Genomic DNA, 20,544 nt, shown 5'->3' with positions numbered 1-20,544 from the left:
TAGAGCTCCAAGGAGATTATGTTGAAAAATAAAAAAAAATTTACCCAAAAAAAATTGTTTTCATACTTCATTCTAAGGACTTATTGAACTACCCTCGTAATATTATCGGATTTTAAAATTCTTGAATAATAAAATTCCCCAACAAAAAATTGTCGAAATATAAAATATCCAAACTAGAAAATTCCCGAACATGAACAATATTAAAAAAGGTTTTTATATAAAAAATTAAATAAATTATTACAATTAACACTTTTTGATTTATAACAAAAATTTAATTTTTCATATTCGCGAATTTTATAATTCAGAAATATTTCTAGTTCAGATATTTTATAATTCGGAAATTTTCTTTCGGGAAATTTTAAATTCGGTGATATTATAAACTATCGGGAATTTTCAATGTTTATCGCTCGGGAATTTTACAATCCGGAAGTTTCATTATTCGAAAATTTTCTTGTTTTTAAATTTTCTTATTCGGGAACCATATTATTCGGAAATTTCATTATTTGGTTATTTCATTATTCGGGAATTTTCAAATTCTGATATTTTACAGTTTCGGAAATTTTATTTTCCGGGATTTTTCAGTAGTCTCGAGTCTGTGAATATATAATTCAAATAAATGATAAATTAAACAAATAATGTGCAGATTCTATAGAAATTGTTGTTGTTAAAAATTGTATAATAAATAATAAACTTTTTCGTATAATTACCAGTGGCAAAAATGAAGTCATCGACCTCTGCTGATGATCCATCACGGAAGATGAAAGTGCTACCACAAATGGACTCAACGCCAGACCTCTGTTCTATATTTTTCGACATTCTGGCCTCTAGTGGTTTGGGCTGATTGTGACTCAGGTAAACCTAAAAATGCAAAAAACTGCAAAATTTAATATTTTCATTCAACTGTTTCCTACGAATTAAGATTTCAAATTCTACAATGATATTAATTTTTTAAACAAATTTAAAATCATGTTTTCCCCTTTTTAATGTATTTAGGGAAAAAGCTTAAGTTCAAATATCTGATATATAGCATAAAAACAGCCTATAAAAGGCATTCCATTTCAACGGTTAATAATTTCATTTAATTAATTTATCAATAATTTTATTATTAACGTCTAAAATCGAGTTTTTTCATTTCTTGTCAGTGTATAATTTTTGGGGTGCATAAAAATTGTATATTGACACACCGAAGGGTTTTTTCAACATTTACAATATTTTTCATTAAAAAAAAAATCGTTTTCCAAATCTGAAAAGATTTTTGTTCGGTCAATCAATGCTTACTGAAAAAATTTCCGATTTGAGAAAAAAAGTCTACAAAGTTACAGCTATTTAAATTTTGAGACCTATTTTAAAAAAGCAGAATTTTTGTCTGTAGAATTTTATAGTTTTTGATCTAATTCAAATATTCTATTATTCTTTTTTTTCGGATTCTGGTGGGTTTTACTGTCATCTTTTGAAATCTATTAACCATTTTTCTAGCAAGGGGAATTTTTGTTTATAAATTTAAATTGTTTCATTTTTTCAGAAATAACGGAAGATAAAAAAATGGAATAAAAGTTTGCTCATCTAGAAAGGTTCTCAAATAAGCCTCTTGCTCTTGTATGTTATCTTGAACAGTTTATCAGAAAAATTAGAAAATTATATTTTCAGAAAAAATTCTTTCGGCTTTAGAAAAAGTTTAGCCCAAAAAGGCAGGTTTGTCCATACAATTTTCTATTTATGTTTGGGAACTTGGGAGTTTGTAGCAGTTACATTTTCAAAAAAATAGTTTCATTTTCAAAACAAAAAGACAACCTTTTTAGAAGACAGTTGAATCCTAAAATGAATAGATGAATTTTCAACAAACAAGATTAATTTTCTACCTAAATATACTGATTTTCAAAAAAATATTTCAGTTTTCATGATAAAAAATTGAATATGTGAGAAAACAATCAATTTTTAAACCGAATTAAAAATAATCATTTTCAACCAAAAATGGAATCGTTGAATTTTCAGTTTAAAAAACTAATTTTTGACAAAGAAAAATTAATTTTCAACTAGTTTCCACAAGCAATATTATTTGTTCACCCAAACGGATGAATTTTCAGCAAGAATACGTATATTTTATACCAAATAATTGAATTTTTAACTTATGAAGGAAGCATTTTCAATCAAAAATGGAGTAGCTATATTTTCAGATTAAAAAAGTTTATCTCAAAAGGATAATAGATGTTACGCATCAATATCTCTTTGTTTCGCAGTAATATATACTTTGAACATTTACATTTGCAAATCATTGAAATGAGCTTACCAAAAATTATTTTTGTTCGAATGATCGAGAAAAAATGGAAAAAACTGGGAATTTTTTACAGCGATACAGAAAAACCACCTTAGTTTATTCAGGTGGTTTTCTCAAAATTGCCGAAGAAACTTTTCAAAATGTTTTTTTTTTTGCAAAACAAAAGGTACATGTTATGAAGGTTAAAATGTTTATGTAATCTGAAACACGTGTTGTTTAGTTTTTACAAAGAAATTCTTAAAAGATTCTTTGGAAAACTTGCCAAACAAATTGCAAATCTTAGTAGGCGGATTTTCTAGCGAACAGTTCAATTGATCTTCTAAAAATGTATTTGGGTTGCTTTAGTTTTCACTAATTAGGAACTTAAAAAAAATCTAATTTTTCAAACTAAGAGAGAGATGTGATGGGATTTAAAAACTTTTTACAATCTAAAACATGTATTTCTTAGTTTATACAAGCACATTTTAAAAACTTTCTTTGGCAATTTCGTTCTAAAACATAAGTGGAGTTTGATATCTTAGGAGGTTGTTCTAGAGAACGGCCCAAATGATCTTCTTAAAATTGATTTGGGTTGCTTTAGTTTTCGCTGATTCAAATAAAAGCTTTTTTAAAGTGTCTTTTTTACAAACCAAAAGAACATATTATGGGGTTTTAAATGTTTCTATAATCTAAAATATGTATTCTTTAGTTTGTAAAAACACATTATTAAAAGTTTCTTTTGCTAACTTGCCAAAAAATTTGTCAATCTTGGTAGGTGGGTTTTCTAGCGAACGGTTTAATTTGTCTTCTAAAAATGGATTTGGGCTGCTTTAGTTATGGCTGATTCAATAAGAAGCTGTTTCAAAGTATCTTTTTACAACCCAAAAGAGACATATTATGAGGCTTAAAATGTTTGCACAATATAAAATATGTATTGTTTAGTTTGTACAAGCACATTGTTAAAAGTTTCTTAGGCAAATTTGCCAAACAAATTATCAGCAAACCGTTCAATTGGTCTTCGAAAAATGAATTTGGACTGCTTTAGTTTTGGCTGATTTATTTAGAAACTTTTTCAAAGTGTCTTTTCACAAACCAACAGGGACATGTGATGGGATTTTAAATGTTTGCACTATCTAAAATATGTATTCTTTAGTTTGTCAAACACATTATTAAAAGTATCTTTCGCTAACTTTCCAAACAAATTCTCAATCTTAGTATGTGGGTTTTTTAGCGAACGGTACAATTGGTCTTCTAAAATTGGATTTGGGCTGCTTTAGTTTTGGCTGATTCATTTAGAAACTTTTCCAAAATGTCCTTTTACACGCCAAAAGGGACATGTGAAGAGGTTTAAAATGTCTGCATAATCTAAAACATGCCTTGTTTAGATTGTACTAAAACATTTTTTAAACTTTTACTTTTGAAATTTCATTCCAAAACCTAAGTGGAGTTTGGTATCCTAGGTGGTTGTTCTAGAGAACGGCTCAAATGATCTTCTTAAAATTGATTTGGTTTGCTTTAGTTTTCGCTGATTCAATAAGAAGCTTCTTCAAAGTATCTTTTTACAAACCAAAAGAGAAATATTTTGAGGCTTAAAATGTTTGCACAATCTAAAATATGTATAGTTTAGTTTGTACAAACACATTGATTAAATGTTTCTCAGGCAAATTTTCTAAACAAATTGCCAGCGAACGGTTCAATTGGTCTTCTGAAAATAGATTTGCGCTGCTTTAGTTTTCGCTGATTGAATAAGAAGCTTTTTAAAAGTATCATTTTACAAAACAAAAGAGATATATTATGAGGCTTAAGATGTTTGCAAAATCAAAAATATGTATTGTTTAGTTTGTGCAAATACATTGTTGAAAGTATCTTTCGCTAACTTTCCAAACAAATTCCCAATCTTAGTAAGTGGGTTTTCTAGCGAACGGTTCAATTGGTCTTCTAAAATTGGATTTGGGCTGCTTTAGTTTTGGCTGATTAATTTAGAAACTTTTTCAAAATGTCCTTTTACAAACCAAAAGGGACATGTGAAGGGGTTTAAAATGTGGGTACAATTTAAAACATGTCTTGCTTAGTTTGCACAAACACATTGTTAAAAGTGTCTTTGTCAAACTTGCTCAGCAAATAGCCAATCTCAATAGGGTGTTTTTCTGTAGAGAACGGTTGAACTGGTCTTCTAAAAATTAAATTGGGTTGCTTTAGTTTTCGCTGATTCAATAAAAAGCTTTTTTAAAGTGTCTTTTTTACAAACCAAAAGAACATATTGTGGGGTTTTAAATGTTTCTATAATCTAAAATATGTATTCTTTAGTTTGTAAAAACACATTGTTAACAGTTTCTTTTGCAAACTTGCCAAACAAATTGTCAAGTTAAGCAGGTCGTTTTTCTAAAGAACGACTCAATAAGTCTTCTAAAAATGGATTTGGGTCGCTTAGTTCTCCCTGATTCAATTAGAAAATTTTTTTGAAATGTGTACCTTTGTTTTTAGTATACCTTTTCTGCATATTTCGAGACTTCAAGAGTAATATCGATTCCAGACCAGGAAGCTCCCAGGATGCAAACTTTCTTTCCAGCATATTTTTCAGGCATCCTGTACTGGTGACTATGAATAAGTCCACCTCGGAAAGTGTCAATTCCGCGAATACGTGGAATGTGTCCCACGGTGTAGTGACCATTGCATAAAATTACTGCGTCGAAAGTCTTGGTATTTACAGTTTTTGTCTTCAGATCGGTAAATGTGACCAACCATATCGTTTGACCACTTGACAGGATTTCTGGTTCAACACGATTGACCAATGTACTGAGCTGAAATGTCACACTTGTCGAGAATCTTTCTTGAAAGATATAATTTAATTATAAATACTAATCAGAATTATTGGCTACCATCTTACGTTAGTCCTGGCGCTGGCTATGATTTCGTTTAAAATAATAGGTCCCCTTAAAAAAAACAATCGTATTCTACAGATTTCGACGTGCTGATTTCGATAACGATATTGATTCTTCCGAAAAAGCTTGCATTTTGTCATAAACCATGTTATGAATTTTAGAAAAAATTGAAAAATACCGAAAATTCAAAAAGTGCGAAAACGATGTAGCTCCGAAAGTCGTCAAAATTGTTATTAACAAACAATTTAATGCTTTTAGTACGATTCGTACAAACCATGCGTTGATGGATAAATAATTTGTGATGGTGATTATTAGTACGAACTATACTTTCGGCGCTATATATCGTTTTCGCAATTTTGGAATTTACAGAATTTTTTCGCTTTTTTCGAGAAAAAAAATCAATATCGTTATCAAAATCAGCGCGTCCAAATATATAGAATAAGAATGTTTTGTATGGGATCTCCTATTTCAAACGAAATCATAATTTAAGAAATTGAAATTAGATTAAAATCCAAATTAAAAATTCTATTTAACGTCCAAAAATCAAATTCATTCAAACTCCGGTTAAAAAAATAAGAATCCAACGACCAAATTTGGACTACAGCGAACAAACAAAAAAAAGCTGCTATTGTAATCTGCAAAAAATGTAAAAAAAAATAATAATTTTAGAATAATAATAAAAAAGAGGAAATAATATAACATTGGAATAAAAAATAAAATTACATATTACAGTAGGAGCTTTTTTTGTTTATTCGCTGTGGTCCAAATTTGGTCGTTGGATTTTTTTTAACAGGACTTTGCATCAAACGAAATCATACTCAGCGCCAGAATTACATTTTTTTTCAAGCGAAAAATGGAAAAATTAAATTTAAAGTTAAATATAATTTTTTTAAAGAAACAAAAACGTAGTTTGACCCAGAAGTTTAATTTTCTAATCAAAAAGACGAATTTTCAACAAAAAAGTTTATTTTCAACCAAAAAGTTGCAAAAGTTTCATTTTCAGTTAAAGATATAAATTTTAAAAAATAATAAGTTTTTAACAATGTAGTTAAAATGTCAACCAATTAAATGAATGATTAACTAAAATGGTGAATCTTTAACTGGAATGGCTAAATTTTCAGCTAAACAAATTAATTGCCAATAACAAAAAAACGAATTTTCAACAACAACAAAAATATTAATTCTCAACAAATAATGTAAAAGTAGACGTTTCAACAAAAAAATACTTTAATTTTAAATTAAAAACATCTGAATTCAACTACAAAAGGCGAATTTTCCAAAAAATAGTTGAATTTTCATTTAAAAAAGATTTCAGTTCAATTTTCAATTGAAGAAATGAAGTTTTAAAAAGAAAATTAGTTTTCAAAAAATTAGTTTAACTTTTACCTATGTTGTTAAATTTTTTATTTAAAACGATGAATTTTCAACAAAATAGTTCAAGTTCAACAAAAGAAATATATTTTCCACCAACATGAAGAACCTTTACAACAAAATGATTTTTTCAACAAATTGGTTAAGCCTTCAACAAAGTAGTTCAATTTTCAAACAAAAAGACGAATTAAAATGAATAGTTTAATTTTCAACCAATAAAACTATTTTAAAATTATTATACCAGGCAGATTCAATAACTATGACTATGATTTAACCAAGATTTTTTTTTTAATCACTGATTTTTTCCTGTCTCCCTAACAAATAAAATTCCCTGACTTTTCCCTGAATTACAGGTTTTCCTTGACAGACCGCCACCCTTTTTTAAATGTTTCATATCTAATATTAAAAAATATTTAAAAAAAAACTCTTACAAAATCTACATTTTGCTCAGAATTTATTGACAATGTTTCAAATTTTTAATTAATTTTGAAACTTTTTGAAACTTCTAAAACTTTGAAATATTCTCTTATAATTAATTTTTCAAAATAAAAAATCATATCAAATTTTCTTAGGAATAAAAAAAATCATTATCTTTTCAAATTTTAGATCATTTTTTAATCTTTTTAAACCTACTGAAATCCCTCAAATATCTTTTAAGCTAACTCGATTTTTTTAATTGGTCAAAATTAAAAGAATTGAAATCCTAAAAAAGGAGTCCTAAGGAAATATAATATCGTTTTCAAAAAATTGAATTTTACGTATATTTTTTTCTTAATTCGACAAAATACAAAAGTTGCCCTAAAATCTTTTAGATTCTTTTCTGATAATTTTGAAAATATTTTGAAATGTTCTGAAATTTTTAAAAATATTTTTTCTGAATTCATAAAAAAAAAATTTTTTTTAGTTTTTCTAGGAATCTAAAGAAAAATGTTTAATTCCCTTAAAACACAAAAAAATTAAAGCTTCTAAATTTTTTATCTAAAATATTCAAAAATGTACACTTTTTTAAATCTGTCGAAATCTTAACAGTTTTCAAATTATTTTAAAATCTTTTGAAAACTTCTAAATATCTCATTAAACATTTTTTGGAATCTTTTTGAATTTTCTTTAAAAATTAAATTTTCCAAATGAAACGTCGTTTGAAATTATCCCATGAATCTTCGCAACCTTCATGTTTAAATATTTTTTTAACCTTTGAAATATTACTTAAGCTTACTCAATTTTGTCTAAAAAATTTTAATCTTGCAAAATTGTAACAGTTTTGTTTAAAATATTTTATATTATTTTTCGAAATTTTAGAAAATCATATTAAATGTCTTAAAAGCTTTGTCAATTGTCTGTTAGAATTAATTTTTCACAATAAGTAAATCATTTGAAATTTTCCCACAAATCTGAAGAAAATTTTCTAACCTTTCAAAATTTTTAAAAAGCTTCTTTTTTCTCAAAATCTTCAAAAATTTGCTGCTTGTTTAAAATTATTAAAAATCTTCTCAAGATTTAAATTATTTTTTAACCTTCTCTAAATTTTTAAAACTTTCAAATAGCTTTTAAAAATAATTCAGTTTCCCTGAAAATGTTTTAAACCTGCAGAATTAAAAAAAAATTTCTTAAAATCTTCTAGCTTCTTTTTTTCCATATTTTGAAATTTTCCAAACTTAAAATTAATATTTAAAAATTAAAATTAAAAATTATAGAATAAATGTAAACTTTTCAATTACTACATTTAAAAATGAAGAACGTTTTACCTTCATGTGCGGATGTAAATTGAAATGCTTGGTATAATCTAAAAGATACTGCCGTATAACACTGTGGTGTACGAAGGAAGGACCTTCGGGATCCTCAAAAGGAAAATCTGGGATTTGCATGATCTCCTTGGGCAAATTTGTCCTGAAATAAAAAAGAATAAATTACATTTTTGTTTCAAAAAGCGAATTCTTTTTTTACACATAATATAAATTTTAGTTACATATTTTAGTTTATAAATTTAGTTTAGAAATCCAAAATGTTGAAATTTGACTTTTATAAGAGCGAAATTTTTATTAATTCTGACCAATTCTAACTTGGGACGGGAACTTTTTCAAAATTCTCTCCTTCCAAATCAGAAATAATTTTTTTCCAATATTCTCTGTTCCAATTGAAATTATAACTCTCTATTCAAATTTTTAGTTCCAAAGTAAAAATTATATTTCTCCAAAGTAAATTCCCAGTTCCAAACTCAAAATTTCTATTTCGCAGTTTAGAATTATAATTCTTTTCAAAAATTCCTATTGAAAGTCAGCATAATTATAATTCCTTAGGTGATTTTTTAAATATTTCTTTTATTTATTATCCGGCTTAACTAAATATTATAAATATATTTTTTTTAATCGTGTTTCAAAATCAAAATTGTATTTTTTTTTTGTAAAATTCCCTATTCTGAATGAGTATGATTTTTCACCAAATTTTGGTTCTAACTTAGAATTAGAGCAATAAAAAATATGAAACCACTTTTAATTTGCATGTTAATACATTCTAGAGAAAAATCTTGGTCATTTTCTGGTGAAGAAAATTCCCAGTCATTTCTTGGCTTCCCCAATTTTCCGATTACGTAGAGCCCTTGATCATTAATCTAATTTTCAGGCATTCAAATTCCAAATTATTGAAAATTGTTTAAAATTTGACTTTTTTAGGAAAAATTAATCCTCTTATTTAGAAATTCATTTGGTTGTAAATTCATTTTTATACAGAAAATTTAACTATCATATTTTTGGTTAAAAATTAAATTCTTTGGTTGGAAATTCGTATTTTTTGTTGAGTATTTATTATTTTGTTGTTATTAAAAATTTGTATCTTTCGTTGTTGAAAATTAATTTATCTTTCTTGAAAGGAAATCCATTTTTTTTTTAAATTGAACTATTTGGTTAGCAGTGTATTTCTTCGTTGAAGATTATTTTAGTTAAAAATCATTTCTTTAACCGGGAATTGAATGGTTTCATTTTTGTATAAAGCTGATCTTTATTGATAAAAATTTAATCTTCTTAATTGAAAAGTCATCGATTAAAATATGTTTTTTTTTTCTTTGATGAAAAATGATTTTTTAAACTGAAAATTTAACTATTCTATTTATGGTTGAAAATTTTTTATTTTTTATTTAAGTAGAAACTAATCTGTTGAGTTAAAAATTCAACTATTTAATTAAAAATTCATTTTTTTCGTTAAATATTCATCATTTTAATTAAAATTTAATTTATTTAACTGAAAATATAACTATTTCATTTTTTTCGGGAAATTGATCTTTTTTGTTAGAAATTAAAATTTTTTTAGTTTGAAAATTAATCTGTTCGGTGCAAAAATAAAGTATTTTGTTGTAAATTTAGGTTATTTGGTTGAAAATTAGTTCTTTTGCTGAAAATTTATTCACTCTATTTTTGGTTAGAAATCCACTTCTTTGATGGAAAATTAGTATTTTTTAAAATGTTTTTTTCTGACTAAAATTGCAACTATTTTATTGATCGTTGAACATTTATCTTTTTAAAGTTGAAACTTAATGAATTTTGTCAAAAATGTATCTTTCTTTTGTTGAAAATTATTTTTTTTAACTGAAAAATTAACTATTTCGTTTTTAGCTGAAAATTGTTTTAACTTAAAATTTAATTTGTCTATTTTTTGTTAAAAATTGATCTTCTTAAGTTGAGAACTCAACTATTTAAATCGGCGAAGGAAAAGTCAGGGAAAATCAAAAAAATGTTAAAAATTGGGATTTTGTAGCAACCTTGCAAAACAATTAGAGAGGACAAAATTGACAAAAAAATACTGATCGTTACTGACACCTAGATCACAACACCAAAATATTAAAACTTTAAGTCTTTCAAATTCAAAAATTTTTCAATTTAAAAGTACTCACTATAAATTTGTAAAACTTAAAAAATTAAAACCTACTCATTTTGAAATTTTTCAAGCTGGTCAAAGAGTTGCATTTTTGAAACTTTGAATATTGTATATTGGCATATTTGAAAATATATTTCAAAAATTTAATGTTTATTAGCATTCAAATGTCGATTATTATATTGACTTTGGTTATTTCATTTGTTTCCATGAAAAAATTATTGAACTTTCTCCAAACATATTAATAATCTATAATAAATTCAAATTAGCTTAAAGATTTTTAGATTTTTCTGACAAATGTAATAATTCGAAATTTCGATAAATTTATTGTCAAAAAATGACGATACTACACATAGTAAGGAATAATGAGAAAGTTGAAAATGATTTAATAATCAAGAGAGATAAGTTCAGTAGAAGACATAAACATCTTTTCAGGCCTCTGAAATTGACCTTTAACAAACTTTAACCATCTGGACTCTTGAAGTAGATTAAAACAAAAAATAATAAAAATTTCATAATTAATTATGTTCCTCCATCTATTAACATTAATGTTTATCTTAATTGAAATAAAAATCTATCATCGGAATGGATTTTTCGTGAAATTAATCTATTACAAATTTTTTCAGCTCCATTAGTAAATGCTTTAAAATTGTAAAATAGTTGCTAGTATGTATATGTATTATGACAGCAATGAACCATTTTATTGATAATGAATTCGTTTTGAAATTTCAACATGCGGTAATGTGTTATGAAGATTAATTTCTCAGACACTTCGACACAATTAATATATTTCTATCTCCTTAACTTCCAATGTCAGTTACAATCAGTACATTTTATCAAAATTTTCGTTTCATTATTTTTTACAGTAGCTACAAAATCAAAATTTCCAAAATTCCCTGACATTCTCCTGACCATTCCGAATTTTTTTTTAGATATTTAAACAATCTTACATCTGAGAGCTCAATAATCTTAAGGCAAAATGTTAATCCAAAAAATGTGAGTTTCTAAATTTATTTTCTATATTTTTATTGAAAAAAGTCATACGTAATTTTATAAGAGATCATCCACAAATTGAATAGAAGAATTAAATTTTTAATTAGAAAAAATAATTATAAATTGGCAACCAAAGTGATGATTCTTGGATTTAAAAAATCCCAAGAAGAAATTTAATAGTTGACATTTCCATTAAAAAATATTTTAATTTTCAATCAAAAACAGACGAACTAATGAATAAAACGAGATAAATTTTTCTATCAATAAAGAAAAAGAATGTCATCCAAAATGTTGATTTTTCAAGCCAAAAAGACTAATTTGCTGCAAACCGGTTGAGTTTTCAACCCGACAATATGAATTTTTAACAAAAAAGTCGAATTTTTAACTAAAAATATGAATTTTCGACCAAAATTATTAAATTTTTTATTTAAATAAGATTAGTTTTCAAGACAATAAACTAATTTTCAACTAAAAAAGATAAATTTTCAAACATAAATAGAATAGTCAAATTTTCATTTAGAAAAATAAATTTTCAATTAAACAGATGAATTTTAAACGAATCTTCAACCAAAATGATTACAATTTATCAAGGTAGTTGAATTTTTAACTCAAAGTTTAATTTTTTGCCAAAAAAGACATAATTTCAACAAGATATAAGAATTTTTAACTAAAAAAAGATACATTTTCACCAAATATAGATTAGTTACATTTTTAGTTAGAAAAATAAAGTAGTTAAATTTTTAGTAAGAAGTTAATTTTCAACTAAGTAAAATAAATTTCCAATGCAATAGTTAGATTTTTAACTAAGAGAATTAAAGATGAATTTTCTTCTACAAAATACAAATCTAAAAATTATATGAATTTTCAACTAAAACGGATATCAAACAAAAAATAATGAATTTTCGACAAAAAAGTTAAATTTCCAACCAAGAAAATTATTTTTTTATCTAAAAAGAATATTTATTAACAAAATACATGATATTTAAGCGAAATTTTTTAATTTTTTAAGGCTCTTCCACCAAAGACATGGATTTTCAACCAGAAAAAAAATTAATTTTTGAACAAATAAAGGGGTTCACTAAAATGATGAACCATCTACCACAATAAATTAAATTTTTAACCGAAAAAATACAAGTTAAAAAAAATAATTTTCAACTAAAAAAAAGTATAAACTTCCAACCAAATAAAATAAATTTTCGAAAAAATAGTCAAATTTTCTATTAATTTTATTCATTTCTATTATTAAATTTCCATTAAAAATAATAAATTTTCCAAAAAGAATGAAATCATAAAATTTTCAGTTAAAGAAACGATTTTTCATTAAAATGATAAATCTTTAACAAAAACGAAAACAAATTTCAAACAATTTGTTAAATTTGTAACCCAGAAGATTAATTTTCTGCCAACCCGATGAATTGTCGACCAAGAAGATTAAATTTATATCAAAAAAGATCAATAATTGACAAAGAAATTAATATTTAAGTTTTCCGTTCAAAAAACTACATTTTAATTTTATAAACTCTATTTTAACCAGACAAATGAATTTTCAGCGAAAAAGATATAAATGAAGATTAATTTTCTACCAAATATGATTATTTTGATCAAAATACATGAAATTTCAACGAAATATTTGAACTCTTAAAGGAATTTTCAACCAGAGAAATTAATATTCAAACAAAAAGTTTAATTATTCACTAAGAAGATAAGTTTTCAACCGATCATGAAAAAGGACGTTAAATTTTCGATTTAAAAAATGTATTTTCAACAAGAAAAAAGAATTTTCAACAAAGTAGTTCAATTTTTAAAAATAAGAAGTTTTTTTTAAACTAAAATAATTAATCTTACATAAAAAAGAATTTTAAACAAAGCTGATATTTGATCAAAAAAAGATTTTGATTTTAAACGAAGAGCAAGTGAATTCAGTATAAAATACGAATTTCTAATAAAATAGTTCAATCCTCAACCAAAACAGATTAATTTTCAACGAAGAAGATTAAATTTGTATCAAAAAAGATAATTTTTCGGCAAAATACAGGATGTTTCAACCAAATAATTGAATTTTCAACCAAACTTAGAATAGTCAACTATTCAGTTTAAATAAAAATATTTTTAACAGAAAATATTTTTTTACAATAAGGTTACTTTTTAACAGAAAAAATTTCTTTTGTAACAAAAGTGTCGAATTTTTAACAAAAATATATAATTGACTTCAAATGCAGTTTATCGAAAATTCCCTAACATTCTGTAACTTGCTGGACATTCTCTGACATACCTTGACCAGATTTAAATTTCCTGACTTTCCCTGGCATTCTTGAATTCCTTAACCTGCAGTAATCGTGTTTTGTCTTCTTAAATCTCAATTTAAAACATTAAAAAAAATGTTAATCATTTAACTCATCATTAAAAGCTTTGAAATTGCACAATTGTTTACATATGTTTTCATATTTTACGGAAATTTCCGTATTTTTTATTGACAAAATAAAAACTCAGTTATACTAATATTCGCTTAATAACCCTTAATGAACCTCTTATAATCTATTCTGATCTCTTAATGACCTTACAATGGTTGTATGATTTACAGTTTCGAAGGATCGACTATGTCTGAAGATTAAGGAAATTATAAATTTAATTAGTCTTCAGATAAAAGTGATAAAACAACAAAGTTCAGTGAATGAATCAATAAACATTCGTTCTTTCTGAATAAACAAATAAAAAACAGTGTAAAATTGAAAAAGTAAAAATTATAATAAATAATTGAATTACAAAATACCGGTGGCATATGCAATCTGACAGTCTAACCCAGGTTTAGGGCTAAATTATATTATTTTTCAGGGCAAAATATGAGACATGTATTTTTTGCTTTTGAAACAATAAATTGTTTATATTTAGGAGAATTATGAAGCAATAAAAAAAAATGATTTAAAAAAGTTGTATCTAGGGAAAAAATTACATTCCATTTTTCTTACGGTAACTTGTAGTACAATATTCCAGGATTAAATGAGAAAGTTACACTTTCAGTCGAAACAACCAAATTTCCAACCAAAGAAATGAATTTTTAATTAAATAGTTGAAAGTTCACCCCAAAAGATGAATTTTCTAACAAAAAAGACAAATTTTCGAAAAATACAAAAAAAATTAACTACAAAATAGAATTTTTTAATCAATAAAAAAGTAGTCAAAATTTTTAAAAAGTATTTTTCAATAAAAAATAAAAAAGATTAAATTTGTATATACATTTTCTTTAGTAATTTCATGTGGTGACATAATTTTGTCGAAAACATAAAATCCGAAATGTTAGAAAATATCGTAAATACAACGACTAAAATAGAAAATTGCCAAAATTTAAAATTAATTATTGAAACTAGAAAAATATAGAAATTTCAAATTAACTTAACTTTGGAACCAGAATTTTCAAAACCTCGAAATTGGTACATTCTTGAGATTAGTTAATTTAGGAAAATTGCATGTTTATCAAAAAGATCAATTTTGTACAAAACACATGGTTTTTAACCAAATAGTTTAATTTTCAACTGAAAAGAGAAATTTTCATCAAAACATGGAATAGTTAAATTTTCAAAAAAAAAAATTAATTTTTAACAAAAGCCAAAGAAATTTTAACAAAATAGTTGAATGTTGAATTAAAAAAGATTTGTAGATTAAAATGATAAATTAACAACGTTTTTCCACTTTTAAATTACGTAGTTGAATTTTTAATCAAAAAATATATTAATTTTAAACCAAAAACATTTAAATTCAACCAAAGGAGACGAATTTTAGAATAGTTTAATCCTCAATAAAAACATATTAATTTTCAACCAAGAAAATTGAATTCATATTTTGGCTTGGAAAACAATATAATTTAGCCTCAAAGAATTTAAATATTTGCCATTTAAAATTGAGGAATATTTACTGAAAATACATTTAAATTTAAAACGTTCAAAATTAAACAATTAAAAATTAAAACATTTAAAAAATAAAATGTTCAAATCAAGCTTTAAAAACAAAATAATTGTAAAGAAACCTTGGAAATAAAACTATTTTCAAATTATGTAAGTATTAAAAACTGCACAATTTTAAATATGACAATTATATAAATGAAACATTTCAAATTCCATCTTCCAATTAAAAAAAAAATTATAAACTGAAAGTTCCTCTTTTCGAAATCAATAAAAATATAAAAAATACAACATGATCCTATTCCATTTCAGAAATCAATTAAGAACAAAAATTCTTTATTTCAATTTAGAAACAAATTAAAAATGACCGCTTCTTTTTTTCATCATAGGAAAAATGTTGCAAATCAATTATCAATCAAAATCCAGACTCAATAAAACTGTTGAAAAATTGACTTTTTCTACCCAGAAAAAAATCGAGAATAAATTTGAAAATTTTCAATCTTACAAGAATTTTAAATGAAACTAGAAAAGACCAATATTTTTGACCAAAAAAATAATATTATAAAAGTTGAAAAAATAAATTTTCAACAAAAAGAACAAGGTTAAATTTATATAAAAAAGATCAAATTTTCACAAAAGAAAGGATTTTTTAACCAAATAGTTGAATTTTTATCTGAAGAAGATAGATTTTTAACTAAACATAGAATAGTTAAATGTGCAGTGAAAAAATTAATTTACAACCAAGTCAATGAAACTTCAAAAAACAGTTCAGTTTTTACCAAAACAAATGAGATGAATTTTTAACTAAAATGATGAATCTTCAACTAAATAAACTCATTTTTAACAAAATTTAGGAAAAGTTTGAAGGTAAAAAATCTTTTTTTTCATCATACGAAAAATGTTGAAAATGATGAATCTGCCCCGCATTGAATCCACTAAAATATTATTTTTTATATTATACTATTATAATTTATTTTGTATTATTCAATTATTATTAATTAAAAAATCAATCATTGTATTTGATATTAAATGGGTGGCATGTAAAGTAATAAGTGGGGCAACTAAAAAATCCTTAAAAAAGTTCCTGGCACTGAAAAAATTGACAAATTAGAAAATTCCGGAAATTATAAGATTTTCGAAATATAGAAATCCCGAATCGGAAAATTCTCGAATTTCAACAAGTTGAAAAATGGATGTTTATTATGTATTATTTATTTATTAAAAATGTAATAATGAAACTTTTTCAAAGACAGTTTTTTAAATGTTCAAAGTTTTTAATCATTGTTGTTGAATTTAAAATCACGATTGCAAAAATTATATTCCTGGATAAAGAATTATGTTTGAAAGTGTGCATAATATTAAAAAATACAAAAAACAATTTTTAATTAAAAAAAAATTAATAAGAAATTGCTAGATTTCATCAGTAATTAATTTAATCCTGAAAAGTTTGTTTTGAAAATGTTATTTGTCTCGGAGAAAATTTAGCAACAAATTTTTTTGTTCGAGACACACATGTATTTCAATTTACTTTTTTTTAATATAATTTTTATACAATTATTGTTATTTTAAATTCAAACAATACTTTTTTTAAACTTTAAATAAACAAAATTCGTTGATAAAAAGATTTGATTATTATATTTTCAATAAATAAATAATATTAGGTATTTTTTACATTTTGGCAATTTTATAATTTCGGAAACTTATTATACAGGAATTTTCAAATTCATGAACCTTACAGTGCCGGGAAGTTTATTTTTCAGGATTTTTCAGTCGCCCCTAATTAGAAAGTTTTTTCTACAAGAAACTATAAATATTAAAGAACAGAGATAATTTTAAAATTAAATTAAATTTTAAATTTAAATTGAGTACTCACCTGAGGTTTTTGTACATGCTACTGTGAACCGGAAGTCCATTTTTGTCAAATTCGGTTTCATCAGTGTAGACCCAAGTGCCCCCGACTTGGTCCGTTTGTTCAAAAAGAGTCAAACTGTAAGTTTCAGGCCTGGAAATTACATGTTTTGCAACCACTAAACCGGCGACTCCTCCACCAATAATTGCGATTCTCGTTTTGCTGCTTGGCATTTCGAATTTCTGAGAAAACACCAGAATTGCTTCATTTTTCACTCACAGAAAAAAATTTATTAAACTTCTAATAAAACATCTCTGTATTTGGATCTATTTGAAAAGGCGGGAAAGAAAAGATATGGTTCAAATTGTTTATGATGTAAATTGTTGAAGAATTTCTAAATAAACTATGGTCCCCTTATTCCACGTAAAAAACAATGTTTACTTTTCAAACACCCAAGATAAAAACGTTTATATCACGTTAGAAAGATAGTGATAAATTAAAACTTTTTTTCTTAATAAAAAAACTGAAAACTGACCTATCTCACTTGTAAATAAAAATAATAATCTGATAAGTATAAGTGACAATTAGTATTAAAATAATCCCGAAGAGAACTGACTGGAACTGACTTGGTCAGTGAGTAGGGAAAGACTGAAACTGAAAGTCAAGAGAGTAGAGATATGCGACCTGGGTTGCATAAAGGCCTCCATCCCGAACTCAACTTCCCCCGGACGAGACTCTTTCCCTTTTTCCCCTCGCTCTTCCACTCGACATGTACGGCCAACTAGTTCCAAAAAAATTGCTCTCTTTCATCAGATTCCAGAGGAACCGTTTTAAGAAAAAGAAGGAAAGAAGATGGGCTCCAGTGGTGTCTTCTGATGAAATAGAGGAAAGCGTGGACTCATCCCTAGATGGTCCAGATTAATGCTCAGCTTGAGCGTTGGGTAGTAACTTGTTAGGGAGTGTTCACATATTACGTAACATTTAAAAAAGGGGGAGGGGGTCGTGTTTTCGTTACGGTATTTTATGTGTGTCTCGGGGGGAGGGGTATTTTGGCCCGATTACGTAATATTTGTAATATATGAATTTTCTACACCATCAATTTTGTATATCAACATTTCTAAATAAATAATTGTGGTTCATCATAATATTTATTGCTAAATGTTTCTAAACATTATTGATAGAAGAGAAGATTAAAATTTAAATGATTATTTTATAATGGGAGATAATTCTTTTCTTAACATTACGATACCACACTATAATTCGTAAAATTTCTTACATTTTAAAGAGATAAGAAAAATTAAATTATAGACAAAAACTTATCTTGAAAAATTAAAAAAAAAGCTAGAAGCTTTTTAATAACTATGAACGATTTAGGAGAATTAACTTGTTTGAAAGATTTTTGGGAAAATTTTAAGTGGTTCAGGTCTTATTTTAAAAGAATAATTTTAAGTTTTGAAGACTTCAAAATGGGTGCAAAAAGAATATGCAAGGCTTTGAGGCCATTTTTTTAATTTTTCAGGATGTAAAATTTGTTTGGTTAAACTGAATTTAGCAGGGTGTCATGAGAATGAAAAAACGTTCATGCGAAAATTAAAATTTTGAATGATAGTTTTGTAATGAATTCTAAGAGAAAATTGGAAAAAGATCACAGAACATTTTTCATTTTATCCTAACATTTTAAAAAGTGAGTAGAAGATTTTGAAGTAAAATTTTGAAATTTTGCCACATTACATAATTTATGAAAAATTAAGGAACACAATTCTTTTTAAAGCTTCTTGTGCAATTTGTTGCATACTTTGTTTTTTAAAAGTTAATTTTGGTTTAAAAAATATATGTACTTTCAAATTTCATTAAGTTTAAGAGATATTCAGAAATTATGAAATGATTCAAAAATTTCATTATTTAAACACATTTCAAAACATTTTAAAAAAATTTTTTAATTGTTAAAAAGAATGTGAAAGATTTTAAAAACAAATTTTTTAATTTTGCAGAATTTAAAAAAATCAGAAGGTTTTCAGAAAGTCTGACAAGATTAGAAAAAAGAATTTTCCTAATATTCGTGTGAAAATGTTAAATGATTGTTTATTTCCAAAAATGAACACAAGAGAAAATTAAAAATGTTTTTAAAACATGTCAAACAATTTCCTTCAATTTTTAAAAAGTGTTTAGAAGATTAAAAAATTTCAATTCCGTAAGATTAAAAAATTAAAAAAATTTTTTTAATCCAGTAAATTCAAGAAATATTTAGTAGAATTGAAGAGATTCTAAAATAATTGTAAACTTTAGAAGAGTTTTAGAAATGTACATTCATAAAGATTTCATTTCCGAAAATTTATCACATATTTCTTGATTTCTTCCAAACTTCTAAAAGTCCTGAGCATCTTTTTAAATGACTCAAATTTTCCCTAATATTTTGTAAAATCCTATAAATAAAAAAAATTATCTGAATTCTTCTAGAATCTCTTTGGACACTTTTGATACATATTCAAAAAATTATTTTTTCAATTTTCTTATGAATCTTATAAAAATTATATTTATATGAAATTAAAAAGAGACTCATAATACTTATTTTCTTGTTTTCAAATCTCAGAATCTAATTTCAACTCGAATCAAAGTGTTCGAAAACTTTTTTCGTAGACCATTACCTTTTGAAAATTCAATTTTATATTTCGTTGCTGATAAGCCGACTGAAATCTTTTTTAGACGAAAACAATTTTTTTCTAAATATCTGTATTTTTGATTTAAAAGTTAATATTTTTTATTAAAATATTTTATCTATCTTGGATAAGAATGCAACTGTTTTTTTTTGTTGGAAATTCAGCTATTTCCTAGAAAATTTACTTTTTGTTTCAAATTCGCATTTTCGTGTTGAAAAGTGAATTGAAATCTTTTTGGATAAAAATTCAACTATTCTTTTTTAAGTTTGTCTTTTTGGTTTAAAAATTCATCTGTTTTAGTAGCATTTTCATTTTTCTTGGACAAAATGCAATTATTTGGTAGAGAATTCAACTAATTGCTTAAAAATTCATCCTTTTAGGTTGAAGATTCTGCTGTTTTGTGGAAAATGTTTTAATTTTTTAAATGTTTTAAAAGAATAGTTGAAAATTGAACTATTTTGTTAAAAGGACATACTTTTTGGTTGAAAATTGTGATGTTTGGTTGAAAATTTTAATTTGGTGTTGAAAAATGAACTAAAAACTTTTCTGGATCAAAATTCAGCTTAAAAATTTTCATTTTTCTTAGTTAAAAATGTAACTATTTAGTAGAGATTTTTACTATTTTGTTAAAAATTCATTCTTTTTGGTTGAAATAATGTTTCTTTTTGGATTCAAAATTTAAATTTTCGTAGGAACTTATTTTTTGTTAAAAAATTCATAATTTAACAGAGAAAAGTCAATAAATTTTTTTTTTTAAAGAAAATTCAACCATTGTTTC

General features: G+C 24.9%; 1 protein-coding gene across 1 annotated transcript in view; it reads right to left on the bottom strand.

Annotated features, from left to right (window-relative positions):
- The window catches only part of LOC117178310 (flavin-containing monooxygenase FMO GS-OX-like 2), a 24,380-nt gene extending 6,640 nt beyond the window's left edge, over nucleotides 1–17,740 (bottom strand). The window contains exons 1-5 of the mRNA XM_033369686.1: nucleotides 17,645–17,740; nucleotides 17,134–17,351; nucleotides 8,253–8,394; nucleotides 4,744–5,055; nucleotides 708–858 (exon numbers count right to left, since the gene is read on the bottom strand). Coding sequence (XP_033225577.1) covers nucleotides 708–858; nucleotides 4,744–5,055; nucleotides 8,253–8,394; nucleotides 17,134–17,342 — 814 coding nt within the window. The 5' untranslated portion in view covers nucleotides 17,343–17,351; nucleotides 17,645–17,740. The remainder of the gene's footprint in view (nucleotides 1–707; nucleotides 859–4,743; nucleotides 5,056–8,252; nucleotides 8,395–17,133; nucleotides 17,352–17,644) is intronic.
- Nucleotides 17,741–20,544: the final 2,804 nt, after the last annotated feature.

Source organism: Belonocnema kinseyi, chromosome 8 (assembly GCF_010883055.1).
Source record: "Belonocnema kinseyi isolate 2016_QV_RU_SX_M_011 chromosome 8, B_treatae_v1, whole genome shotgun sequence".
Lineage (NCBI taxonomy): Eukaryota > Metazoa > Arthropoda > Insecta > Hymenoptera > Cynipidae > Belonocnema > Belonocnema kinseyi.
Note: the sequence above shows the minus strand (reverse complement) of the source record. Positions and strands in the feature narration are given on the sequence as shown.